Here is a 25136-nt window from a genome sequence, read left to right as displayed (position 1 = left end):
ACATCAATAATTTAGTTTGCTGCAGAAATAGAACAAAGAACAAAGAAAAGTACAGCATAGGAATAGTCCCTTCGGCCCTCCAAGCCTGCGCCGATCATATTGCCCGTCAACTAAAACATTTTGCACTTCCGGGGTCTGTATCCCTCTATTCCCATCCTATTCATGTATCTGTCAAGCTGCCTCTTAATCACTACCATCGTACCTGCTTCCACCACCTCCTCTGGCAGTGAATTCCAGACACACACTACCCTCTGCATAAAAAACTTGCCCCGCACATCTGCTCTAAAGTTTTCTCCTCTCACCTTAAATCTATGTCCCCTAGTAATTGACTCTTCCACTCTGGGAAAAAGCTACTGACTATCTACTCTGTCCATGCCACTCATAATTTTGTAAACTGCTATCAAGTCGCCGCTCAACTCCATCACTCTAGTGAGAACAATTCGAGTTTCTCCCACTTCTCCTCATAGCTAATAACCTCCAGACCAGGAAGCATCTTGGTAAATCTCCACTGCACCCTCTCCAAAGCCTCCACATCCTTCTGGTAATGTGGCGACCAGAATTGCACGCAATATTCCAAGTGTGGCCTAACCAAGGTTCTATACAGCTGCAGCATGACTTCCCAGCTTTTATACTCAATACCCCTGCCGATGAAGGCAAGCGTGCCATATGCCTTCCTGACTACGTTATCCACCTGCCACTTTCAGTGACCTGTGGACATGTACACCCAGATCCCTCTGCACGTCGATGCACTTAAGGGTTCTGCCATTTACTGTATGTTTCCTACCTGTATTAGACCTTCCAAAATGTATTACCTTGCATTTGTCCGGATTAAACTCCATCTGCCATTTCCCCGCCCAAGTCTCCAACCGATCTATATCCCGTTGTATCCTTTGACAATCCTCTTCACTAGCTGCAACTCCTCCAACCTTAGTGTCATCTGCAAACTTACTAATTAGCCCAGTTACATTTTCCTCCAAATCATTTACATATACCACAAACAGCAAAGGTCCCAGTACTGATCCCTGCGGAACACCACTAGTCACTTCTCTCCATTCAGAAAAGCACCCTTCCACTGCTACCCTCTGTCTTCTATGACCAAGCCAATTCTGTATCCATCTTGCCAGCTCACCTCTGATCCCGTGCGACTTTACCTTCTGTACCAGTCTGCCATGAGGGACCTTGTCAATGGCCTTACTGAAATCCATGTAGAATGTATTTCATTTTCAGTATATAACACATGGGAATTCACACAGAATATTCGAAAGTATATCGTTTAAGAAGATGCTGTTAAAGCATTTCAAACAGAAGTAAAAAGTTATGAGATGTTGCACTTTGGTGTAAAGTTGAAAGTGCTTCAGTACAGCAGATTGTGTAAAATACAACTGAGAAAGCAGCTGTCATATGAGCAATGACCATAGTGCAATTTGTACTCTGGACAATAAATTATTAATTCAGCAGAAATTTACAACAAAAGGCATGCATTAAGAAGGAATGCATACAATATGCACTGAGGTCAAGTGGGCCTGGTTTTCAATTTCTATTCAGTCGACAAATATTCATATAGAGAGTATTCAACTAAGTGGAATCGACTATATTTGCATCTCACTGTTATCAGGTTCCTATATTTGCCATGAACAATTTTGCCAAGCCGATCTACTGTCATTGCCATATGAAACCAGGCCATATTTTTAAATCTAAGGGTGAGATCATGTATCATGCTCTTTGACATTGCATTAGTCCTACACAGCCCAGATTAAAAGATAACTGAGGCTGAAAGACAGACAAGCATTTATCACGAGGAGCTCTAGACCAAGCCATAAATTAATAATTGAAATTTTACAGCATTATACCTTCACTGCTACCAAAGTTTTGTCTTCTTCTGTGCAGAGATTATGACATTCTGCAAGAAACACTTTGCCAAAGGCTCCTTCTCCCAACTCCCTCTTCAGGACAATGTTGTGCCTTTTGATGTTTCGGACAACTGTTAAAACATAAGAATACTATTATGGCTATAATAAATTAGAAATCAAACAACCATTTATTCTAATATATTTAAGCTGGTACAAAGGATAGTCAAGTATTTAATAGCTATGCCTTATATTGATTCACACTTAGGAAAAGTGTGACATGTAAGTTAGGAAGATTGATCAAACTATGCATAACAAAGACTTTATTAGAATCATTTGATTGCCTCACTGCCCTGTGGAATGGACTCAGTAGTACTAATATAATATGCATGTAGTCCAGCAGAAATTGCACCCTGAAACTTTTCTCAGTAAGCCCTCACAGTGCCATACTTGTGCTTCCATACAATTTTGTACTTGAATTATGCCTCAATTAACACATTCCCACATTTTTCAACTCTCAATTATACTATAAAATAACTGGGCAGATTGATGTAAACGCAGCTTTCTTTTAATTCAACACAATTTTAACTTGAATTGTTCTCTTTACATTCCCCTCACTTCCCCAAGCTTCTTTGAAACTAATTCTAATATAATGAAATCAAGAAGATTGTCTCCTCTTCCTCTTCTTTTAACTTAATGAACATACATTTAGGGTAATTTTGCCTTTAGGTGCTAGTGTAAATGTGTGATATCAATTTAGCTGCCTGAGTTTTTCCAATTTTATACCTGTCTCCTAAAGGCAAAATTACCCTCATTGTCTCAAAATTCAGGATTTAATCTGCAGTTGAATTTCTTTAACTATTAGGCATACTATGACTTTTTTTTTGGTTTGTCATGCCCATCAGAGAGATAATTTATTTGTTAGTGTTTCACATCACCAAATAAACTGTATGACCTCCTTATCTAGGTTGTTGGAATATTTAATGTGTAATTAAGATGCTAGAAAGAAATAGACCTGGTACGTCATAATAAAGATGAAGACACTTTCCTTTGTCAGTTTATGGAGCACAATGAATACATTTTTAATAGCTCTAAGACTATCATATATAAAGCATTTTTATTTATTTTCTGAAACTGTGTTTAATATTAAATCTCATTACGTGGTGCAGTTAGTGTCAAGCTCCATGTCATAATGAGATCTGGCTTCAATATTGTGGGTGTGTTAATAAAAACCCATTCAATTCTAACCAAATAAATAATAGGAGACTCATTCTTACAGAATAAGTCTACCCCTGCTTATTATTGAGGGTGAGCTGAATGACAACTTGTAAAAGTAGTTTGCATGTGACCAGTCTGATGAAAGGCCATTAACCTGAAACATTAATACTGTTTCTCTCTCCCCAGATGCTGTCAGACCTGTGGAGTATTTCCAGAAGTTTCTGTTTTTATTTAAAATTTCCAGCACCTGCAGTATTTTGCTTGTATATTTGTTTCTCCATCTGTGTTTACGTGAGCAAAGCGGCTGCTGACAGAAATTAGGATGTGATTGTAGTATAAGGGTCTGGCTCATATAGGGTTAATGTGGGACTCAGTATAGTACCACTGACACAGTGATGTAAGAGAGCACATGACCCGCAACCAGTGTTAGTTGAGTATTGGACAGAGCCGTGTTACCAGCAAACATGGAATCAGCTCCTAATTTGTACACATTACAGTATATTTGTAAATAGTTCTGAGAGTCAGTAAAGACTTACAGTTAATCTATGTATGACTACAAAGACTTCTTCAGACCTATTGAACTGTAACCAACACCCTACAACAGTGATGACCAAATGGTGGTAAGCTATGAATGCACCATTTAAATCAAATAAATTTAAATCAGTATCTGGAAAAGTGAGCATCAATGGTCTGAAGGGGAAATCATAATAGAAAGAGAGGAAAGCAAATAATTAGAAAATTAAAAACAAAAATTATTGGAACAAATTACCTGTCAAGGGTCTTCCCCCGTAGTAGTTTTGTTGCACCAAGTAATGTGGCATTGATCAATAAAGACCACAAAGATCGTAGATTCAATCCCTGGTCTGTGTGGAATTAGCAGATGGTGGTAGAGAGACAACAGTTGGCTTCTATGTCCCTGGATTGGGAATATCCTATCGAGTATCCCGTCTTGGAGAACATTTGTGGACAAAGTTTAAGGGCAGGGTAGGCTGAGATCTGGTTAGTGCAGTGGTTACAATAGAAGAGTTAAAAAACAAACTTTGTGTGTTTACATCCTATCACTGCAAATTATGAACCTGAATTCCATTAATCTGCCAATTTATTCACTGGCACCAAATAAAATCTTATCGTGGCAATTTTTTGTCATAAAAACCCAACTGGTATATCAATGTCCTTCATGGAAGGGAATTTGCCACCACTACAAGTCTGCATCCCCTAAGTGGCCTTGAGAAGCCCTAGTAAAATTGAAGCCAATGGGAATTAGGTGGACAATTCTCTACTGGTTGGAGTCAGAAGATGGTTGTGGTTGTTGGAGGCAATCATCTCAGCCACAGAACATCACTGCAGGAGTTCCTCAAGGCCCAAGCATCTTCAGCTACTTCATCAACAACCTTCCTGCCATAATAAGGTCAGAAGTTGGGATGTTCATAGATGACTGCACAATGTTCAGCCTTTTGGCAACTCTCCTGAAATTGAAGCAGTCTGTACCAGCATGTAGCAAAACCTGGAAAAAACTCAGACTTGGGCTGATAAGTGACAAGTAACATTGGCACCACACATGTGCCAGGCAATGATCATGCCAAAGAAGAGAGATAATCTAACCTTCTCTCCTTGACATTCAATGGCATTACCATCCCTGAATCCTCCAGCATCATGTGTCAAGATTATCACTGACCTGAAGCTTAACTGGAGCTGTGGCTACAAAAGCAGCTCAAAAATTGGATATTCTGCAGTGAGTAACTCACCTCCTGACTCCCCAAAGCCTGTCCACCAACCACATGTGCCTGTCCACAAGGCACAAGTCAGGAGTGTGATGGAATACTTGCCTGGATGCGTGCAGCTCCAGCAACAGTATCCAAGTTGAAACAGCCCACTTGATCAGCACTCAATCCAACACCTTAAACATTCATTCTCTCCACCATTAACACACAATGGCAGCAGTGTGTACCATCTACAGGGCATACTGCAGCAACTCACCAAGGTTTCTTTGACAGCACCTTCCAAACCCATCACCACTACCACCTGGAAGGACAAGGGCAGCAGGCACATGCAAATGCCATTACCTGCAAGTTCCCCTCCAAGACACACTGTTATGAATATGAAGTTTACAGGATTGTTATGTTTTAAGACCACCTCTTTAATTTAGAGTAAAATTGAGGAATGAAGGGGGTCCTGTGACCTGTACTGAACCCTGCCTAACAACAAGCTTGGGTGGCTGAGTTGTTAAAGGGTAAAGGGGGGCCTAGCTTGTTTTACTAGGAAGAAGGAGTAAGATGTTAACAGCTGCGGATAACAGCAAGGACATCTGTGATGACTGTGGATAGTGTCACATGAGATATTAGTAATGTCAGCTTTTGTAAATGGTTATACTTTAAACTACCTATTTAATTCCAAGATGGAATGGAGTTGTGGGTTTAGAAAATAGCTAATTGACATTTCTACCTAGATACAAGGTCTATGTAATACACGGTGCCATGGAGATGGGCTTTCAGAGGAGGACTGTCCATAGCAAGCTGGACAGAAAGACAAATTAGTGGGTTAGATCAAGAGTAGATCAAGAATCAAAAGATTTGCTTAGTACAGTAAGAGAGAGAAAGATACCCAAGTACAGACATTGGAAACAAAGACCTGATAGCCTTCTCCTGATAACAATTGAAGGAGAAGTTGAGGGTAAAAACAAAAGAGGAAGAAGAAAAATCTAACGGGTAGATAACATTGAAAGTGGATTGGGGGATCTTGAAGAAAGTCGGAGCAGAAGCAAGATAGTGCCAACAACACCACTAAGGCTATGATGACAGTGAACAAATGCTTTAAGTTTGTTTACTACGATAAAAGTCTTAAAACTTCAAATCTTGTCATACGATTCTTCCATTCCAGTCATTGGAAATTAAAATATTTTTTAAAAAGTTATCAGTCTCTACAGGGATTGTAACAACACACCATCCTCACCTGGAATTATATCACCTTTCCTTCACTGTCACTGGGTCAAGAGTCTGGAATGTCCTCCCTAATGTCTCTGTGTGTGTACTTTCATCACATGGACTGCAGCGGTTCAAGGTGTTTCACTGCCGCTTTCTCAACAGCAATTAGGGATGGTGTAGTAATTGAAGGTATACCCTTTCCTACTGCTTATCGGGGTCATGTGATTGTTTTTGGAGACTTCACCCAATGAGCCCTAAGTGTGGGTAATCCGGGTGGGGGGTTGGGGGGTGGTGGTGGGGGTGGCTTTCTAGTCGAGGACCTTGTTAAAGCATGTAGCTTCTGAAAGCTCTCTGCAATAAAGTTTATCTGCTTAGGAGAAACCTGTCCAGTACATCAAATCAATACATTTGGCAACAAGGGTAAAATAGCTCCAACACTGCACCTTGCCTTGTGAACGTGAGCACATCAGATCTTAAGAAAAACAAGAAAAGGCTACTCACCAGTCGTACCATTCTTTGGTAGAATCAATTCTTATGATGCGATTATGGAAGATTGGAGCCAGTATGTAGAGCGCCTTGGTTTTAATTTTGTGCCAAACAAAATTACCATGGAGGAGCAGCAGAAAGCAATCCTTTTGAGTGCATGTGGTAGCAAGACCACATCTCATACATCTCATCTGTAGCCTGACGGGCCCAAATGTGCCCAATTCTAAGTCCTTTAGTGAATTAGTAAACCATGTGAAGACGCATTTTTAGCTGAAGCCATCGGTAATAACGCAGAGGTTTAAGTTTAAATCCAGAGTAAGGGCCCCAGGAGAGTTCATCACAACCTATAGGGCAGAATTTTGCCGTCGGCAATCAGGGGGCGGGGCCTGCTCTCTGACACGTAAAATGATGCGGGATGATGTCGGGTGGAATCCCCGATGTCATCCCACCCCATTTAAATTTTCAGGAAGGCGGGGGCGCTGCAAAAATGGCCAATTGAGGCCATTGACAGGATCATTTCACCAATTGAAGGAGCCCTGGTGGCAAATAGAGAAAACATGAAACCTCATCCAGCGGTGGGATGAGGTTTCATGCAGGATTTTAAAAATTTTAATAAAGTTATTCTGTAAATTATGAACATGTCCCAACTCACGTGACATTGTGTTCATGGTGCCTTTAACTCATGCTTCCGAGTGCTATGTTTTGGTGCTCCCCACTTGTTGGCACCTGCATTGGAGACAGCCTGCTGACTCTGCTGTCCTGTTGGCCTTGATGACCTTGGCAGTCGTCCTCTGGCCGGTAGAGCCAGTGCTGGCCCCGTCTGGGAGGGAGCAGCCAGTTCCATGCTGGCACCTCTCCAGTCATTGCAGCCTCATCAGATACAGAGGAGCGGAGGATCTGCTGCCATCATCCAGAGCATTATGAGAGGAGCCCACAGAGATGACAGGCAGCTCGTGCACCAAGGTGAATTTGCTCTGGACCTCGCTGCTCAGCATTGATGGACGGGCACCTAGCTGAGATACTGGATGCCTCATCCATCTCCCACACCAACATTGACCAGCTGAGGTCAGTACCAGTGTGAGGGATTGCAGGTCCGAGTGCAATCCCAGGAACCCCTGATTTTGTCCCTGGAGCTGCCTTTCCATGTGAGTCGCCACTCTCTCAATGGAGGAGGCTGTGCGCTCAGCCATGAGGGTTAACACAGTGCTCACACACCACATGGACAACTCCATTACGGAGACTATGGCACGCAAACCCTCATGAATCACCACCAGATCATCCCATACGTCTCGCTGGACATCCAGCACCCGCCACCTAATGGATGACTCCAGACGCTCATCATCTGCCTTCAACTGAGCATCGTCCTGGTTCGCAGCAGTCCTCCAACTGTTGGCACCCTGGGCACTCTCTGCTTCCGCCTACACCTCAAACGAGTGTGAAGTGCCTTCACCAATGTGCACCGAGATACTAGCCGTTGACCTAATGCCCTCCAAGGTGCTGGTATCTGCGATAGTGCCTGGTTCAGAGAGCGGGTGTGGCGCAGGTGACTGTGATGTCTGGTGGTCCTGCGGTGTCAGGGGTGACCCTTCGAACAAATGCCTGCTGGCGAATCTAAGGGAGAAGGACATGTCAGTTAAAGGCACCACATGGCCACTGTGCATGCCAGACACCCTGGTGAGACAATGGAGATCTGCATCATGGTGCCATCATTTTTCAATGATCAATGGGGACTCCAGGTTCGAGGCTCACATCAATGAGACTACAGTAGAATGGTTGCACCATCCGAAAGTCTTACCTCTGTGCACTGCACTCTTACCTTTGTCTGACACTCCTGGCTCTCCATGCCTGGTTGCACAGGGGAGCGTGCCGGTTCTCAAGCTTGAGGGTATCTTGCTCAAACCTGCTGGGCAGCAGGAGGTTGGGCAGCCCTCTGCCTGTACGTGCCCTCTCCGCTTGGTCATGGCTTGTCTTCCCCTGAAAGGACAGAGGAGCATTGATTAACCCACTCGCTACCTGCAGCACCATTGCAGCCTGGCCAACCCCAGCTGAGGACCACCTTGCAAGGCACATCCAAGTCGTGGCCTTCGAGCCACAAGGCATTCCATCCAAGCAGCCAAAGGCTCACCCCCTTGGCCAGCTCCGGCGTCACTGACAGTTGGGACTCAGACTCTAGCATCCCTGAGGTCCACGGGGAGACAGCCACAACTTAACACCCTGCACACTTACCAATGCCAGCACGATGCTCACCCTTCCTGAGCGCAGCGGGTCATTGAACCACTTCCGGCACTGCACCCATGTGCGCCGCACCACATCACGGCTGCTCACAAGTGCTGCCACCTCCTCCCATGCCCTTTTTATGAGATGCGGTAGCCTCCTTCTCCCATTTCTGGGGACAAGGGTGTCCATCCTGGCAGCCACCTCCTCCAGGAGGACGGCTAGGTACTCGTCGGAAAAGTGGGGGGCTGAGTGCCCACCCGGCCCGCCCTCCTGCCTGCCATTTCCAGCTGCACTCGGTTCCATAATTTCGGTTTGGGAACATAGGGGAGAATTTTCTCCCCGTTGGGTGGGCGGTTGGGAGTGGGCGCGGGCAGGTGCGGAGCCGATTGCCGCCCGCAATCGGCTATGTGCCGCCATTTTACGTGGGCGGGCCAATTATGGCCTGCCCAGTGTGATGCGCACACGGTAGTGCTCAGCGGCACCTGTGCAGGAAGGGGGAGGATGGAGATTCGGGGCCTGAGCTCTTTCACGCATGCGCACAAAAGAGCGCAGAAATCTCCCTGAGGCACGGAACTGCCTCAGGGAGATTAAGCTCAGTTTTAAAGTTTAAAATAAAGAAAGTTAAAAATCATTTACACATGTCCCATCATGTGACAACGCCACATGAGCTGGGACATGCTTATGAAATGTTTAAAAAATATTTATTAATTTAAAAACCCTTCATGAAACCTCAACCCGCCAGTGGTTGAGGTTTAATGAACAATGCGAAGGCCGCCTGGGCTCTTTGCCTGCCCACCAACCTTATGGTTGGACAGGCAGCCCTGTCAAGTTGGCTAAGTGGTTTATTAGTGGACTTAACAGGCCTTTGACAGGTTAGTGGGTACCCAGACGACTCCAGCCCGCCCCGCACACCGAACAGAAAATTCTGCCCATAGATGAGACGTCCTTCCATGGGCAGTCTTCCATGGGCTGCCTGGGCCATTTTTAAACAGGCTGCCGGGTCACCGTTGAACCCCGGTCCCACTCAGCCCTTCTCGACCAGTGCGGTGCCACGTTTCACGCTGGGTGGGCCTTAATTGGCCCGCCAGCATGAAATCGCGATCGGGGGATGATCATGGGCAGCCGACCATTTCCCAGCCATTCCCGAGCTCGCCCACCGTGCCCGCAGAACAACATCAAAATCCTGCACCTAGAAAGGGAAGGTTTATCAGTGATATTTGGAGTGAAGAAATTCCACCAGTATCTGCATGGATGGCATTTCACCATTGTGTCGGACCACAAACCATTGATAGGTTTCCTCAGTGAGGATAAAGCCATTCTGCCAATAGCATCAGCGAGAATTCAACATTGGGATTTGATATTATCTATGTCTGTGTATACTTTATGTACTGTCCTGGCTTGCATATTGTAAATGCAGGCACATTCAGCAGTCCCCCATTACCAGATGGCATTGTACATGCTCCAGTGCCACAAGAAGGTGTGCTAGTACTAAATTTCTTGGATTCTTTGCCAGTGTGTGTGAAGCAAATTAGAAATTGGATGAACAGAGATTCAATTTTGTCAAAAGTCCGAGGCCTTGTAATGCAAGGGTGGTCAAATTCACCAGTTTCTGAAGAAATGAGACCATTCCATGCCCGAAAAATGGAGTTCAGTTGTCAAAATGGAATCTTGTTGTGGGGATCAAGAATTGTCGTCCCTTTGCAAGGCAGAGAACCACTCTTGACAGAGCTTCACAATGTGCATCCAGGCATACTAAAGATGAAAACGCTTGCGCAAAGGTATATCTGGTGGCCAGGCATTGACAGTGATGTTGAAAGCATGGTCAAGCATTGTCTCCATTGTCAGCTACAACAGAAGTTACCTGTTTCAGATCCACTGCATCCATGGCAGTGGCCTGGTTGACCCTGGGTTAGGCTACATATTGATTATGTAGAACCATGGTACCATATTAGGTACCATGTTTTTATTGATCATAGGTACACATTCTGAATGGATGGATGTGTATGAAGTCAAATCACCAACCTTGAGCGCAAATATTGAAAAGCTAAATCATTGTTTTAGTATACTTGGCCTACCAGAAGTCATAGTTACGGATAATGGCATAGTCTTTACCAGTACAAGGTTTCAGAGATTCATGAGCTTAAATGGAATCGGACATGTTAAAACAACACCATATCATCCCTCATCAAATGGTTTAGCAGAGAGAGCTGTGCAAACTTTCAAATCTGGAATGAAGAGGTTATCAGGAGGCACTCTAAAAACTCAACTTTCCTGCTTTCTCCCCAGTTATCGTAAAACAGCACATTCGACTATGGGTTCAACACCGTCTGAATTATTGCTGAAATGTCACCAATTTACAAGTCTGGTGTTTCCAAACTTAGAGAGGAAGGTAGAGAAGAATCAGAGTAATCAAAAATTGAATCACAATATTCATAGCAAAGCTCAAAGATTCACTATAGAAGATACAGTCTTCGTGAAGAATTTTGGAAGTGGACCTTGTTGTTCCTGGTACGATTGTCTCAGAAGCTGGTCCCTTGTCCTTCCAGGTGGAAGTGGAAGACTGAATTGTTCAAAAACATGTGGATCATCTTAAGAATAGAGAGGCATTCCAACAACCAACTATTCTGCCTGTGATTAACGTTGAACCAATAATCCCTGAGGTGGCAGATTGACCTAGAATAGACATGCTCATGGCTCTGTAAAGTTGCCTAACCCTGAACGGCCACTTTCTAATGATATATCTGATGCTGCAGTTCCTGATCATCTCAATCCAGTGGCAGAACTTCAAATGGTAGAGCTGCACCGCTCTAACCAAATAAGGAAATCACCTGACTTGTATATATGTATATGTTGTGGGTTATTCAAATATTCTCTGTAAATAGGAAGAGTAAAAAAAAACTAAAGGAGGAGGAAATGTATTAATTGAAGCCTTTCATATTGCCTATCAGGGGTCATGTGACTGTTCTTGGAGACTCTGACCAGTGATCCCTAAGACCCGGCAATCCAAGGGCTGTGGCTTTTTAGTCAAGGACCTGATTCAAACGTACAGCTTCTGGAAAGCTCTCAGTAATAAGGTAATCTGTTTCAAGTAGAAACCTGTCCCGTAAGTCAAGTCATTACAGATGGGCAACAGACGTTCATCTTGCTAGTGATTCTCACATCCTGTGAATGAAAAAAAAACCTAGGGCTGAATCTCAGGGAAGCATTTATTGCTCACCATGTGTTACAATGTCAGTTTCAAATTGACCGATTTATAAAAAAGCCTGCCCCACAGCAAAAAGATGCTGGAGGTGGGCTAAATGGGTTCAGGTGGGACTTCTGGCAGCTCTAACAGCCCCAGCAGCACCAGAACTCAGTAGTGGATGTGCCAAGACTGCAAGCAGGCCCTGGAAAGGAGAGCAATGGATCCTGGGCTAAGATAAGTCCCAGGCCTTTAGGGTGGCCTAGGGAAGAGTGCAAAGGGGATGGGGGTGTCAGATTTTGGAGGCACGAAGTAGGCCAGGTATCATCTTGGGGGGGATGCTCCAAAAAGATGCAGGCCCCCATCCTTCTTGCTTTTTAAACATTGTGTTGTAAAAACAGTGTTGTTACTCTCACCCACTTGCCCACACCAATCATTTTATGGCATGACAGCATAATATTTGGGTCAATTGGCTTATTAAAAGCTCAATTGCCGTTAATTTCTTTTTAATGGTGGGTATGCTGCCACCAACCTGCCTATCATTTTAAGGGGACCAGGTCAGGGGTGGGCAGCCATGGACTTCCATTGGGTTGGTCCATGATTATGCTTAGTAAAGTAGTGCAGTGGTTTTTCATTGCTTTCTGTAATATAGTTGACCAGGAAACTCTCCTGCTCTTTATCACCAGCTGACAGGTGTATTGGAAGGATTTACAGGCTGATAATCAACCTGTTTGGCCTTGTTATGAACACACCTTCTGTGCTAATCTGATGTGTAATATACTTTTAAGGAGAGTGTTATTATGGAAGGTCACATGATCTTAATATCCGATAACAGAGTAGCGTGAGCTACCCCTGTACTCAGTAGTTGGTAGTTGGAGTAGTGTAGAGATAGAGTTTGAAGTGTAAGCACATGTTTAGTTGCTGCTGAGTACCTTTACAAATATACATAGAGTTTCTACCTTTGAAGTGTCGCGACTCAACTCTATCATTAGTACCAAATCGGCCATTTATAGTAAGCGTGCGAACAGGAACCAACAAACTGGCATCTAGAATCCAACAAACTGATGATGAAGACTAAGCAAGTTAAACTGAAGAAAACAAGAGAAACAAAATCAGGCTGTACCTCGCACAGCAATTGTAAACAGAAGTTTTTGTTCAAATCATCAAACAAATCCCCTCACAGCATGTCACAATTCAGAAGAATTGATCCTTTTGATCCAGCAATGGACGATTGGTCCGACTATATTGGGCGTTTCTCGTTCTTTTTCCAAGCAGATGAGATTTCGGGGAAAGAGAAGAGGCAGATAATCCTCTTAAGTACATGTGGGAATAAGACTTGTGGCTTGATCCAAAGTTTAATGGCACCCAGTGCCCCAGACTCGAGAAATTTTGATGAATTATGGACCTGGTGAAGGGCTATTACCAACCAAAGCCCTCAGTAACAACGCAAAAGTTCAAATTTAATTCAAGAATTAGAGTCCCGGGGAGATAGTTGCAAGCAATGTGGCAAGTTTGAAGCAATTAATGGAGCATTATGAGTTTGGTACATCCTTAAACAATATGCTTAGAGATCGTTTAGTGTGCAGTGTGAATGAGGACACGATTCAGAAGCGATTGTTACCCGAAACAAACTTGGATTTCAAGAAGGTGCGAAAGATTACACTGGCAATGGAAAGTGCAGTAAAAGATTCGAAAGCCATACAGGGCACACAAAATGTCTTCCATATCAGTGGGAAGCCCCAGCTGAAAAGGGCTCAAAAATACAAGACTCTGCTGAGAGGCGGGAAACAGCCCCCACTAGCAGAAAAATGAAAAACAAAAGAGGATTAGCATCAAAAACAAGGAGTAATATAAATAGAGGTGAAAACAAGCAGTCTCTTAATGATTGGCACTTTAAAAAAATGTTTTTATTGTCATAAAAATGGACACATAAAGAGACAGTGTAAGGAAAGAGCCAAGCAGACTTTTAAACAAAAGAAAAAAACCCAGTGAGATCTACAGTATAGAACAGACTGAGGCAACAGATTCAGATGTTTATTCGTTGTATAACTTGATGGTTGGAAAAACAGAACCAATCTATGTAACAGTGAAAGTGAATGGTAGAACTGTCCAAATGGAAGTGGACACAGGAGTTTCCACTACAGTAATTGGGGAACATACCTTCAGATATGTGAATAATGGGGAACATCAATTACATTTAGAAGAAACAACTGCCCAATTAAAAACATGGATGAGTCAAAGACAGAAGTAGAGTAACTGTCCATCAGAGAAGTCAGTTGGTAAAGCTACCAATGTTGGTATTAAGAGGCAGGGGACCAAGCCTCCGAGGGAAAAACTGGATAAGGGGAATCAACCTTGACTGGCCCTTGAGATTCCAAAAGGAAGCTGGAAGTGTTTCTGCTTTGGAAAAGGAGTGTGTAAAGACTCAACAACCTGAAGAACTGCAGGCTGTCTTGAGCCAAAACATGGAAGAACAGCAGAAGGAACTCGAAGTGACGATGCTTAAAGACAGAGTTCGAGGCGAGGTTAGCAACCTCCGAAAGGATAAAGAAAAATTGCTGAAAGACCTTCACAAACTATGCTTAGTTTCCCAGGAGGCAGCAAACAAATACAAAAAAGAAATGGAAGAGATGAAGAATCAGCTAAATGAAGCCAAAAGTCGCAGAGTTTTCTAAGAAGCAGACAGATGACGAAATTTTGGGAGACTCAACCACTGAGCTCACTGAGTCGAGCTTACATCTGAGAGTAGTCTGTCCAATATTGAAGCCAAAAAGAAGGCCGAGATTAAAATCAGCGCCGGAAAGATGAATACACGTAGAAAGAAGACACAGAAACACAAATAAGACTTTAATCCTGGCAGCATATGAGTGTTCCTTCCAAACCACAACCACTACCATCTAGAAGGACAAGAGCAGCAGATAGATGGGGGCACCACCACCTGGAAGTTCCCCTCCAAGTCACTCACCATCCTGATTTGGAAATATATCACCGTTACTTCACTGTCATTGGGTCAAAATCCTGGAACTCCCTCCCTAACAGCACTGTGTACGTATATTTTTTTATTCATTCACGGGATGTGAGCTTCGCTGGCTGGGCCAGCATTTATTGCCCATCCCTAGTTGCCCTTGGGAAGGTGGTGGTGAGCTGCCTTCTTGAAAGACTGCAGTCCATGTGGTGTAGGTGCACCCACAGTGCTATTAGGAAGGGAGTTCCAGGATTTTGACCCAGCGACAGTGAAGGAACGGCGATATATTTCCAAGTCAGGATGGTGAGTGACTTGGAGGGGAACTTCCAGGTCGTAGTGTTCCCATCTATCTGCTGGCCTTGTCCATCTAGGTGGCAGTGGTCGTGGGTTTGGAAGGTGCTCTCTAAGGAGCCTTGGTGAATTCCTGCAGTGCATCTTGTAGATGGTACACACTGCTGCCACTGTGCATCAGTGGTGGAGGGAGTGAATGTTTGTGGATGTGGTGCCAATCAAGCGGACTGCTTTGTCCTGGACGGTGTCCGGCTTCTTCAGTGTTGTAGGAGCTGTACTCATCCAAGCAAGCGGGGAGTATTCCATCACATTCCTGACTTGTGCCTTGTAGATGGTGGACAGGCTTTGGGGAGTCAGAAGGTGAGTTACTCGTTGCATGATTCCTGGTCTCTGATCTGCTCTTGTAGCCACAGTATTTATATGGCTAGTCCCCTTCAATTTCTGGTCAATGGTAACCCCCAGGATGTTGATAGTGAGGGATTCAGTGATGGTAATGTCATTGGACATCATGGGGCAATGGTCAGATTCTCTCTTGTTGGAGATGATCATTGCCTGACACTTGTGTGGCGTGAATGTTACTTGCCACTTGTCAGCCCAAGCCTGGATATTGTCCAGGTCTTGCAGCATTTGGACATGGACTGCTTCAGTATCTGAGGAGTCACAAATGGTGCTGAACATTGTGCAATCATCAGCGAACTTTCCCACTCCTGACCTTATGTTGGAAGGAAGGTCATTGATGAAGCAGCTAAAGATGGTTGGGCCTAGGACACTACCCTGAGGAACTCCTGCAGTGATGTCTTGGAGCTGAGATGACTGACGTCCAACAACCACAACAATCTTCCTTTGTGCTAGGTCTGACTCCAACCAGCGGAGAGCTTTCCCCCTGCTCCCATTGATTCCAGTTTTGCAAGGGCTCCTTGATGCCATACTTGTTCAAATACTGCCTTGATGTCAAGGGCAGTGTCTCTCACCTCACCTCAGGAGTTCAGCTCCTTTGTCCATGTTTGAACCAAGGCTGTAATGAGGTCAGGAGATTAGTGACCCTGGCAGAACCCAAAATGGGCATCAGTGAGCAGGTTATTGCTAAGCAGATGCTGCTTGATAGCACTGTTGATGCCCACTTCCATTACTTTACTGATGATCGAAAGTAGACTGGTGGGGCAGTAATTGGCCGGGTTGGATTTCTCCTGCTTTTTGTGTACAGGATATACCTGGGCAAATTTCCACATTGCTGGGTAAATGCCAATGTTGTAGCTGTACTGGAACAGCTTGGCTAGGGGTGCGGCAAGTTCTGGAGCACAAGTCTGCAGTACTATTGCTGGAATAAAGCAACATGGTATTACTATACCACATGGATTCCAGCGGGTCAAGAAGGCAGCTCACCACGATCTTCTCAAGAGCAATTAGGGATGGACAATAAATACTGGCCCAGCCAGTGAAGCCCACATCCCATGAATGAATTAAAAAAATACTTTCTTACATAGGCCTGACAGTCAAACGCAGATGCACTTAGTTGTTTGCCTTTACAATGAAAGGATGAAGACATCTTGTTTTATTGCTAAATTTCATAGATTCTTCACCGGTATGTGCTCAACAGATCAGAGACTGGACAAGTAGGGACCGAGTCCTATCACAGGTAGAAGAACAAATACTTCATGGTTGGTCATAAGAGCCTGTATCTGACAAAATTAAACTGTACTTTAACAGAAGATATGAAATAACCAGCCAGGGTGGCATCTTATTGTGGGGAGCACAAGTGATAGTTCCAGCAAGAGGAAGAGAGCCATTGCTAATTGAACTACACAGTGCACATCCAGGAATTTCCCGAATGAAGACCATAGCTCGCAGCTACCTATGGTGGCCTAGGATGGATGATGAAATAGAGAGTTCAATGAAGAATTATGTGCATTGTCAGCAATTACAAGTTAACTTATACAGTTCCATTACACCCATGGCAGTAGCCAGGAAGACCATGGGTAGGGTTACACTTTGACTATGTAGGACCTTTCATGGGAGCAATGTTTCTGCTCATTGTTGATGCCCACTCAAAATGGATGGACATACATGAGGTAAAATCACGAATGTCTCCTGCTACAATTGAGAAGCTACTTCAAAGTTTTGCCATTAACAGATTATCAGAAGTGGTCGTTTCTGATAATGGCATTTATGAGCGCTGAGGTTCAGCGGTTTATCAACCTCAACAGTATCACTCATGCAAAAACTTCACCATACCACCCTTCCTCAAATGGACTGGCCAAAAGGGCAATTCAAACATTCAAGGCTGGCATGAAGAAGTTAATTGGATAACAACCAAGCTAGCATGCTTTCTTTTCCATTATAGGACCACCCCTCACACAACAACAGGTGTCACACCTGCGGAATTATGGATGAAACACTGTCTCAGGATGAGATTGAGCTTAATAATTCTAAATTTAGGGGGGGAAGGTGGAAAAGAGTCAGGGGAGTCAGAAAGCTAGACACGACTGGCATAGTCGTGAGAGGAAATTTACTGTGGGAGAAATGATATACATGAAGAACTTTGGAGAAGGATCAAATTGGTTACCGGGTGAAATAAGTGCAGTGACTGGACCTCTATCTTACCATGTGGAGGTGGAAGGCCAAGTCATATGCAGACATGTGGATCATCTAAGGAAGAGAGAAACTATGCACCAAGAAATTATTTAACCAGTGTTCATGATCGGGTCAGCATTTCCTGTTGAGAGAACTCAACCCAGTTCAGACCCAGGGCTCATAGCCTTTGCTGTATCCAGTGTCTTCAGCCATTTCTTGATATCATGTGAAGTGAATTGAATTGGCTGAGGACTGGCACCTGTGATGCTGGGGACCTCCAGAGGAGGTTGAGATGGATCATCCACTCAGCACTTCTGGCTGAAGATTGTAGCAAATGCTTCAGCCTTATCTTTTGCACTAATGTGATGGGCTCATTCACCATTGAGGATGGGGATATTTGTGGAGCCTCCTCCTCCAGTGAGTTGTTTAATTGTCCACAACCTTTCATGACTGGGTGTGCCGGACTGCAGAGCTTAGATCTAATCCGTTGGTTGTGGGATCACTTAGCTCTGTCTATCACTTGCTGCTTATGCTGTCTGGCATGCAAGAAGTCCTGTGTTATAGCTTCACCAGGTTGACACCTCATTTTTAGGTATGCCTGGTGCTGTTCCTGGCATGCTCTCCTGCACTCTTCATTGAATCAGGGTTGATCCCCTGGCTTGATGATAATGGTAGAGTGGGGGATATGCCAGGCCATAAGGTTACAGATTGTGTTCGAGTACAATTCTGCTGTTGCTGATGACCCACAGCACCTCATGGATGCCCAGTCTTGGGTTGTTTGATCTGTTCGAAATCAATACCATTTAGCACGGTGGTAGTGACACACAACACAATGGAGGGTATCGTCAATGTGAAGGCGGGACTTCGTCTCCACAATGACTGTGCAGTGGTCACTCCTACCAATACTGTCATGGACAGATGCATCTGCGGCAGGCAGTTTGGTGAGGGTGAGGTCAAGTGTGTTTTTCCCTCTTATTGGTTCCCTCACCACATGCCACAGACCCAGTCTAGCAGCTATGTAATTTAGGGCTTGGCCAGCTCAGTCAGTAGTGGTGCTACCGAACCACTCTTGGTGATGGACATTGAAGTCCCCCACCCAGAGTACATTCTGCACCCTTCCCACCTTCAGTCCTTCCTCCAAGTGGTGTTCAACATGGAGGAGAATTGATTCATCAGTTGAGGGAGGGCGGTACATGATAATCAGCAGGAGGTTTCCTTGTCCATGTTTGACCTGATGCCATGAGACTTCATGGGGATTCTGATGTGTAATATACCTTTAAGAAGAATGTTATAATGGAAGATGACATGATCTTGTATCCAATAGCAGAGTAGCGCAGGCTACCTTTGTAGTTAGTAGTCTGTAGTCAGTGGTTAGTCGCTGGAGCAGCGTAGAAATAGAGCTTGAAGTGTAAGCACATGTTTAGTTCCTGCTGAGTATCTTTGTAAGTAAACATAGGCCGGAATGTTACAACCCCATTGCGGCGGGGCTGGGGCCATAAAATGTGGCGAGCCTTTAAAAGTCCATTGACTTCAGCAACACTGTAAAATTCCACCCATAGAGTTTCTACCTATGAAGTGTCTGCTATTCAACTCTACCATTCATACCAAATCGGCCACCACTTACAGCAAGCATCCGAATAGGATCCAACAAACTGGCGCCTAGGATCCAACACCTTCCATGGCCATGAGGTCCAGAAGTAGGCCTTGAATCTGGAGCTTCTCGCCTAGAAGGAGGGACACTACCAGTGCACCACAGGCCTCCATCAAAAATTAGGTATAGTTGTTTAAGTTGTCAGTTAACCCAATCAGTGAAACATACACCTCACCCCAAAATAACAAGAAAATTATCTACCCTACCAAAGTTTTCCCTCCTCAATATAGCTAAAATATCATTTATGTTACTATAGAAATGAAAATGGAAAACATAACGATCTGTTCTGTAACAACAGCTTTCACGTTATTCAAACCCAGGTTCCTTCCTACATTATCTAGTCTGGTCTAAATAATTTCTTGCAGACCAACTAACTGACTGCCTATGACATTACTTGGGTATTTTTTGAAATTGCTCTTTTCCAGCAGCTGCTTCTCTGCTGCTTGCCAATTTTTGTCTTTCTGTTTGCCTTCCACACTTTCTCTCTGTGTCTGTAATCGATCGCACACTCTATTACTGCTCATTGTTATCTCAATATCTCAAAATTTGTCTTCACCTTTTTCTTCACTTCAACCCAACTTAATTAGTGCTATCTTCCCCATTTCCTCTTTATGAGCCCATTGCTTGCTATGATGTCCCACGCACATTATTTATTCCCTGTTCTCTATCTGTCACTCTCTAACACTGCAATATCACTTGGTTTCTTTTTATGCCTTTCACTTCTCTGTCCATGGATGCCTGAAGACAGTTTCAAGGTTTCAATCCTTTGATAACCACTCATCCTTTGAACCTAGCTCATCTATCCCAGCTTATAAAGCAGGGCCAAAGAGCAGAGAGGACGAGGGGCAAAAGGCTGGATCTTGGAGGGAGAGGAAGCAAGGAAGGAGGTGGAGGCAGTAGGGATGGTTTAAAATGCAATATTTGACAGAGTATTTTCCCCGACACTGTCATACTGGATCCAAAGCTCTGGCTCCAACTGAAACTCCCAAGCTCAGGAATTGCTGTACCATTAACAGATGGAAGGGACACTAGGAGCTGGACCTCCAACTATGAAGGGTAAGGACCACAGGCTGGGAAGAATGGGTGGCTACGTCTTGGCCAGGAGGAAAGCAAGGACTTGGATTGAGAAGAGGCCAGGTACATGGACACTGAAGAGACTGGTAAGCTGACACCTGGAGCTTTCATTGGAACTTGGATGGTGCAGATTGGCAGCGGCCGCTTCAATTGGGTCCAGACTCCCCTGTAGGGAGATATATTCTCCCCTATATCTCATAACCATGTTGTAATACTCCCTTAAAGGGATGGCATATTGCTATGCCTTAAAGGCACAGAAGCATGCCATCATTTTAAGGCATGTTACAACAAATCACAGGTTTGAATGTAGTAGAGTATTATTTTTCAGGGCAATGATCCCAGCTCGAAGACTATTCAACTCTAATGCTGAATAGAGTATCAAGTGTGGAGACAAACCATTCTCCCACCATGTTTTCATGAGGTATCTGAAATAGATATATATATTTCTCCTCTTTGGGTGGAGTTCCAATAGGGCAGGACTTCCACACACTTTTCAGAATCTTTCCCAATGCAACCCATTTTACTGAGTCAGAGGGAGTTCATTATGCACACTACGTTCCTTGTAGGATTCCTTTCCCACTGTCAGAAATATGGGAACAGATAATCCCATAGCAATACAGCACCAGAAGAATTATCCAATACTGTAAAGAGACAGGCACACCCATAGGTAAGATCTACTGCTTCACTGGAGCCATTGACTGAGACTGGTGCTTTCAGTAGCTAAGTATTTGGTATGGACTGGAGGAAGAGGACTTTCTACAAGGCCTTCTCCGGCTACCTGAAGAACATAAAATTCTTACTGTCTCTTTCTGAGGCCTACTGCAACCTTCCACATGCCAGTCCAATTTCCTTTGGGGTAGCAGAGAACAATTATGCCGCATCTCCTCATCCACCCCTGTCCAGTGTAACCTCACTCTACTACCCTCTTTCCCTTTAAATATTCCTCTCTTATAAACAAATAATTCCCTTTAAAATTATTTATGGAATCCATTTAAAACATATACGAATACACTTTGCCAAAATGAGATCTGAGTGGTTGATGGATAGTTGGCAGTAGTCGTTTCTTTCATTGTCTTGTAGTGCAAAACTAGTCTGCAATACGAAACTTCTCCTAAGTTTTAGGCTGAACTTGGAGATGAGTAACAATAAGGTTGAGGTTACTTACATTTTGAGAATTTGTTTTCACGTTCATCGCTAGAGTTGAATAATACTCTGACAATTTTTGTTGTCAATTGCCTCCCATCCTCGCCATTCCTGAAGGCTTGAACTCCTCGCTATCATACAGGTCCAGGGTCCAGATGCCCTTCATTAACTTACCCAAATAATCATATCTCATTGTGAGCCTACATAAACCAGTATTTGACTGCAAAGGCATCACAACTGGGTCCAATTCTGTACCTCACCAACATCCACAACCGCCCACTTGCAGCAAAAAACACTGGTTAGCAATTAGAAACAGGAGTCGAGCTGATTTTTCCTCTCCCAGACTCCATGGTACTAAGACCTATTGTATAGACCCTCAACTGCTGCATCATTTGAAATTAGCTAACTCAGCACATAATCAAAGTGAACTATTTAGTCGGAGTTTTAATTCACTCTCTTTATTGAGTCTGTTGGTCTAAGTTGAGGTGACAGAAGAGGGACCTGGTTTGGCTTTTACATCTGAGCTGTGGAGAGACAAAAATAAACCAGCCTTTGATCCTGTTCCTAGTTACTGTTCAGTGGTCTCTATTGGAAATATAAAATATATAACAGAATTATATAGATATTGTCATTAATGCAAACTCTAGACTTCCTACAAATATTTACTAATTACTTAAGTATGTAACACAAATATTTAGTAACTATTATGGTTTCATGTACCAAAGGAGAAACACTGGCGCCTCTTTTAATACGGCCCATTACCAACTTATTGTTGTTTATATAAAACATTACTTTTGACCCCTAATGTCTGTGGGTGTCAATAATCTCTTTACAGTTCCCACAATCTTAACGTCAGGCCTCAAGCCTTAAGCTTAGATATCAGCTACACACCATTACACGGCCTGTAGCTCTAATAACGCTGCAGGAACTTCACACTCGCATTACTTATCACCCCCTTCCCCGAAGACCTGAGCTATTTTGTAATTATTGCATTAATTGAGTGCCGCCGAGTTCAGGGTCTGCAATATTTCATATTTACAAAGGCTATAAACATCATGTTCAGACAGTAAAGATGTGTCAACAAGCAGTTGAAGCAAAAGCAATCCTCCACAGCCCTGACCTACAATTCCCTTAATCACAGCCAGGGATCTGGCTCAGCAGAAAATGTAGTAGAGTTCCGCTTAAACCCTGACCATTGTGTTACATTAAGTTACAACTCCATCCCAGAGCTTTGAAAGAGCAGAGCCCAGGATGAACACAATTTTCATTGTAAATTGATTGAAAAGAATTTAATAGACATCACCCAAAGTTATAAAAATATCTAACAAGATACTAAATCAGTCACAGCTAATAGCAATAACCTTAACTCTGTACTGAGATTCCATCACTCTATTGGCTAAATGAGATCTATCATTCACTGCAACTGGTGACTTCATTCTCGACAGTTTTTTGGTGACACCGTTTTGGGAAATCTTATCCTTGATTCTTTATGTCACGACCATCAAATATCAGACTCTAGAATGGAAGCTATTTGTTCAATTTTAAGGACCATTAGTTATCATAGCTCCGCCCCTATTCAGTGTCAAAATCAATTTTGCTGAATTAATGCCATTGTGATCACCACAGCCACTTGGACCATTGCAGAAAGTCGCTGGACAGCTCAGAAATAGTATTCAATTTGTAGCACAGCTTGCATAAAATTCCCAACAAATAAAGCTGTGTCAAAATTGTTGAAGGAGGGTCATAGCCAAAGGTAGTTATTTTGGAACAACTTGATTACAGGTTGAGAGATTGTACTGGTTTATTTAAACATATAAGCCCAGTAATGGGATATTCAAGGTTTCCTATCAGCTAGAGAAATCCCTTTCTGAAATAGTCCATCTTATAATCAGAAAAGAAAATATTTTACCACTTTCACCAATTCAATCCATTAGACAAACTGAATTTTAAACTTTGTTCAAAAAGTGGCCTTTCTCTTCAGCTGCCCTACTGCTTATTAATGAAAAAACGTATCATTGTCTTTCAATCACTCTTTCGGCAAAATTGAGAAAAAGACTGACTGTACCAAGCATTGTTTTTGGTGAAGGCTTGTTCAGCATTTCTGGCCTGAGCTTTTTCCTCCACTCTTTATTAGACATGCTTTTTCTGAACAGATTTAAAAATGTCACATAGCGATTTAACATTATTTTAATCACAGATTTCAAGGTGGGAAATGACACACAAACAAGCGCTAACATCAAACGGAATCAAATCACCCAACCTTATAGCACCTGAAAAGGACCTGCTCTTCATTCATATTAAAATTAATTTCCTAGTCGGCAAGGTCATTTCTCATCCCACAGACATACAGACATACAGAATAGACCAGAAGTCTTGTTTCAGCCCAAAGCATCTAATAGCCTACATTTGGACACATTTAAGAGACAATAGTTGTGGGATTACATTGGGATACAAGTACAAACACAAAAAAATGTTGAAAAGACTAAAAAAAAAGACTTGCATTTATATAGCACCTTTCATGACCTGAGTGTCCCAAGGTGCTTCAGAGCCAATTAAGTGTTGTTAAAGAGTAGTCACTGTTGTAAGACAGATTTCTATCCTAAAGCCTATAGTGTGGGAGCAGAGGGGCCAGAAAGTGTACTGAAGGCAATATAAACCATTCTGCACTACTTTCATTCAAAGCTCAATTTTTACGTAGATATTTTATACCAGCCTTGACAAAAAAACCAAAAATAACTTCTCTGTAAGGCTTAATGCACAGAAATGAAGTTGAGATTTTCAATTTGATCTTAAAGGCTTCTTAAAGTATGTTTTTAGGAGATGTTTTAGAATAGAATTCTTCTATTAATTTTTGTTGGTATTTTTACAAAAAAATTTATATCAAACGCCATCCATTGAAAAAAATTCTTTTGCACTCCAGTCACAGTATTTCAGGGTTAAAGTGGAAGATGAAAGAAGGCACTACCCCAGAGAAGATGGAGGAGTTTACCATAAGACCATAAGACATAGGAGCAAAAATTAGGCCATTCGGCCCATCGAGTCTACTCCGCCATTCAATCATGGCTGATAAGTTTTTCAACCCCATTCTCCCGCCTTATCCCCATAACCTTTGATCCCCTTATCAATCAAGAACCTATCTATCTTGGTCTTAAATACACTCAATGACCTGGCCTCCACAGCCTTCTGTGGCAATTAATTCCATAGATTCACCACTCTCTGGCTAAACAAGTTTCTCCTCATCTCTGTTCTAAAAGGTCTTCCCTTTACTCTGAGGCTGTGCCCTCGGGTCCTAGTCTCTCCTACTAATGGAAACATCTTCCCCACGTCCACTCTATCCAGGCCTTTCAGCATTCTGTAAGTTTCAATTCGATCTCCCCTCATCCTTCTAAACTCTATTGAGTATAGACCAGAGTCCTCAAACGTTCTTCATATGTGAAGCCTTTCATTCCTGGGATCGTTCTTGTGAACCTCCTCTGAACCCTCTCCAGGGCCAGCACATCCTTCCTGAGATATGGGGCCCAAAATTGCTCACAATATTCTAAATGTGGTCTGACCAGAGCCTTATAAAGCC

At 43.3% G+C, this 25136-nt stretch overlaps 1 protein-coding gene across 1 annotated transcript in view; it reads right to left on the bottom strand.

The window, feature by feature from the left end:
- The window catches only part of ntrk2a (neurotrophic tyrosine kinase, receptor, type 2a), a 244533-nt gene that overhangs the window by 76773 nt on the left and 142624 nt on the right, over positions 1 to 25136 (bottom strand). Inside the window, exon 13 of the mRNA XM_041185273.1 lies at positions 1851 to 1981. Within this exon, the coding sequence (XP_041041207.1) occupies positions 1851 to 1981 (131 nt within the window). The remainder of the gene's footprint in view (positions 1 to 1850; positions 1982 to 25136) is intronic.

This window comes from Carcharodon carcharias, chromosome 4 (genome assembly GCF_017639515.1).
Source record: "Carcharodon carcharias isolate sCarCar2 chromosome 4, sCarCar2.pri, whole genome shotgun sequence".
Taxonomy (NCBI): Eukaryota; Metazoa; Chordata; class Chondrichthyes; order Lamniformes; family Lamnidae; genus Carcharodon; species Carcharodon carcharias.
The sequence above is the reverse complement of the archived record's forward strand: the minus strand, read 5'-3'. Positions and strand labels throughout refer to the sequence as shown.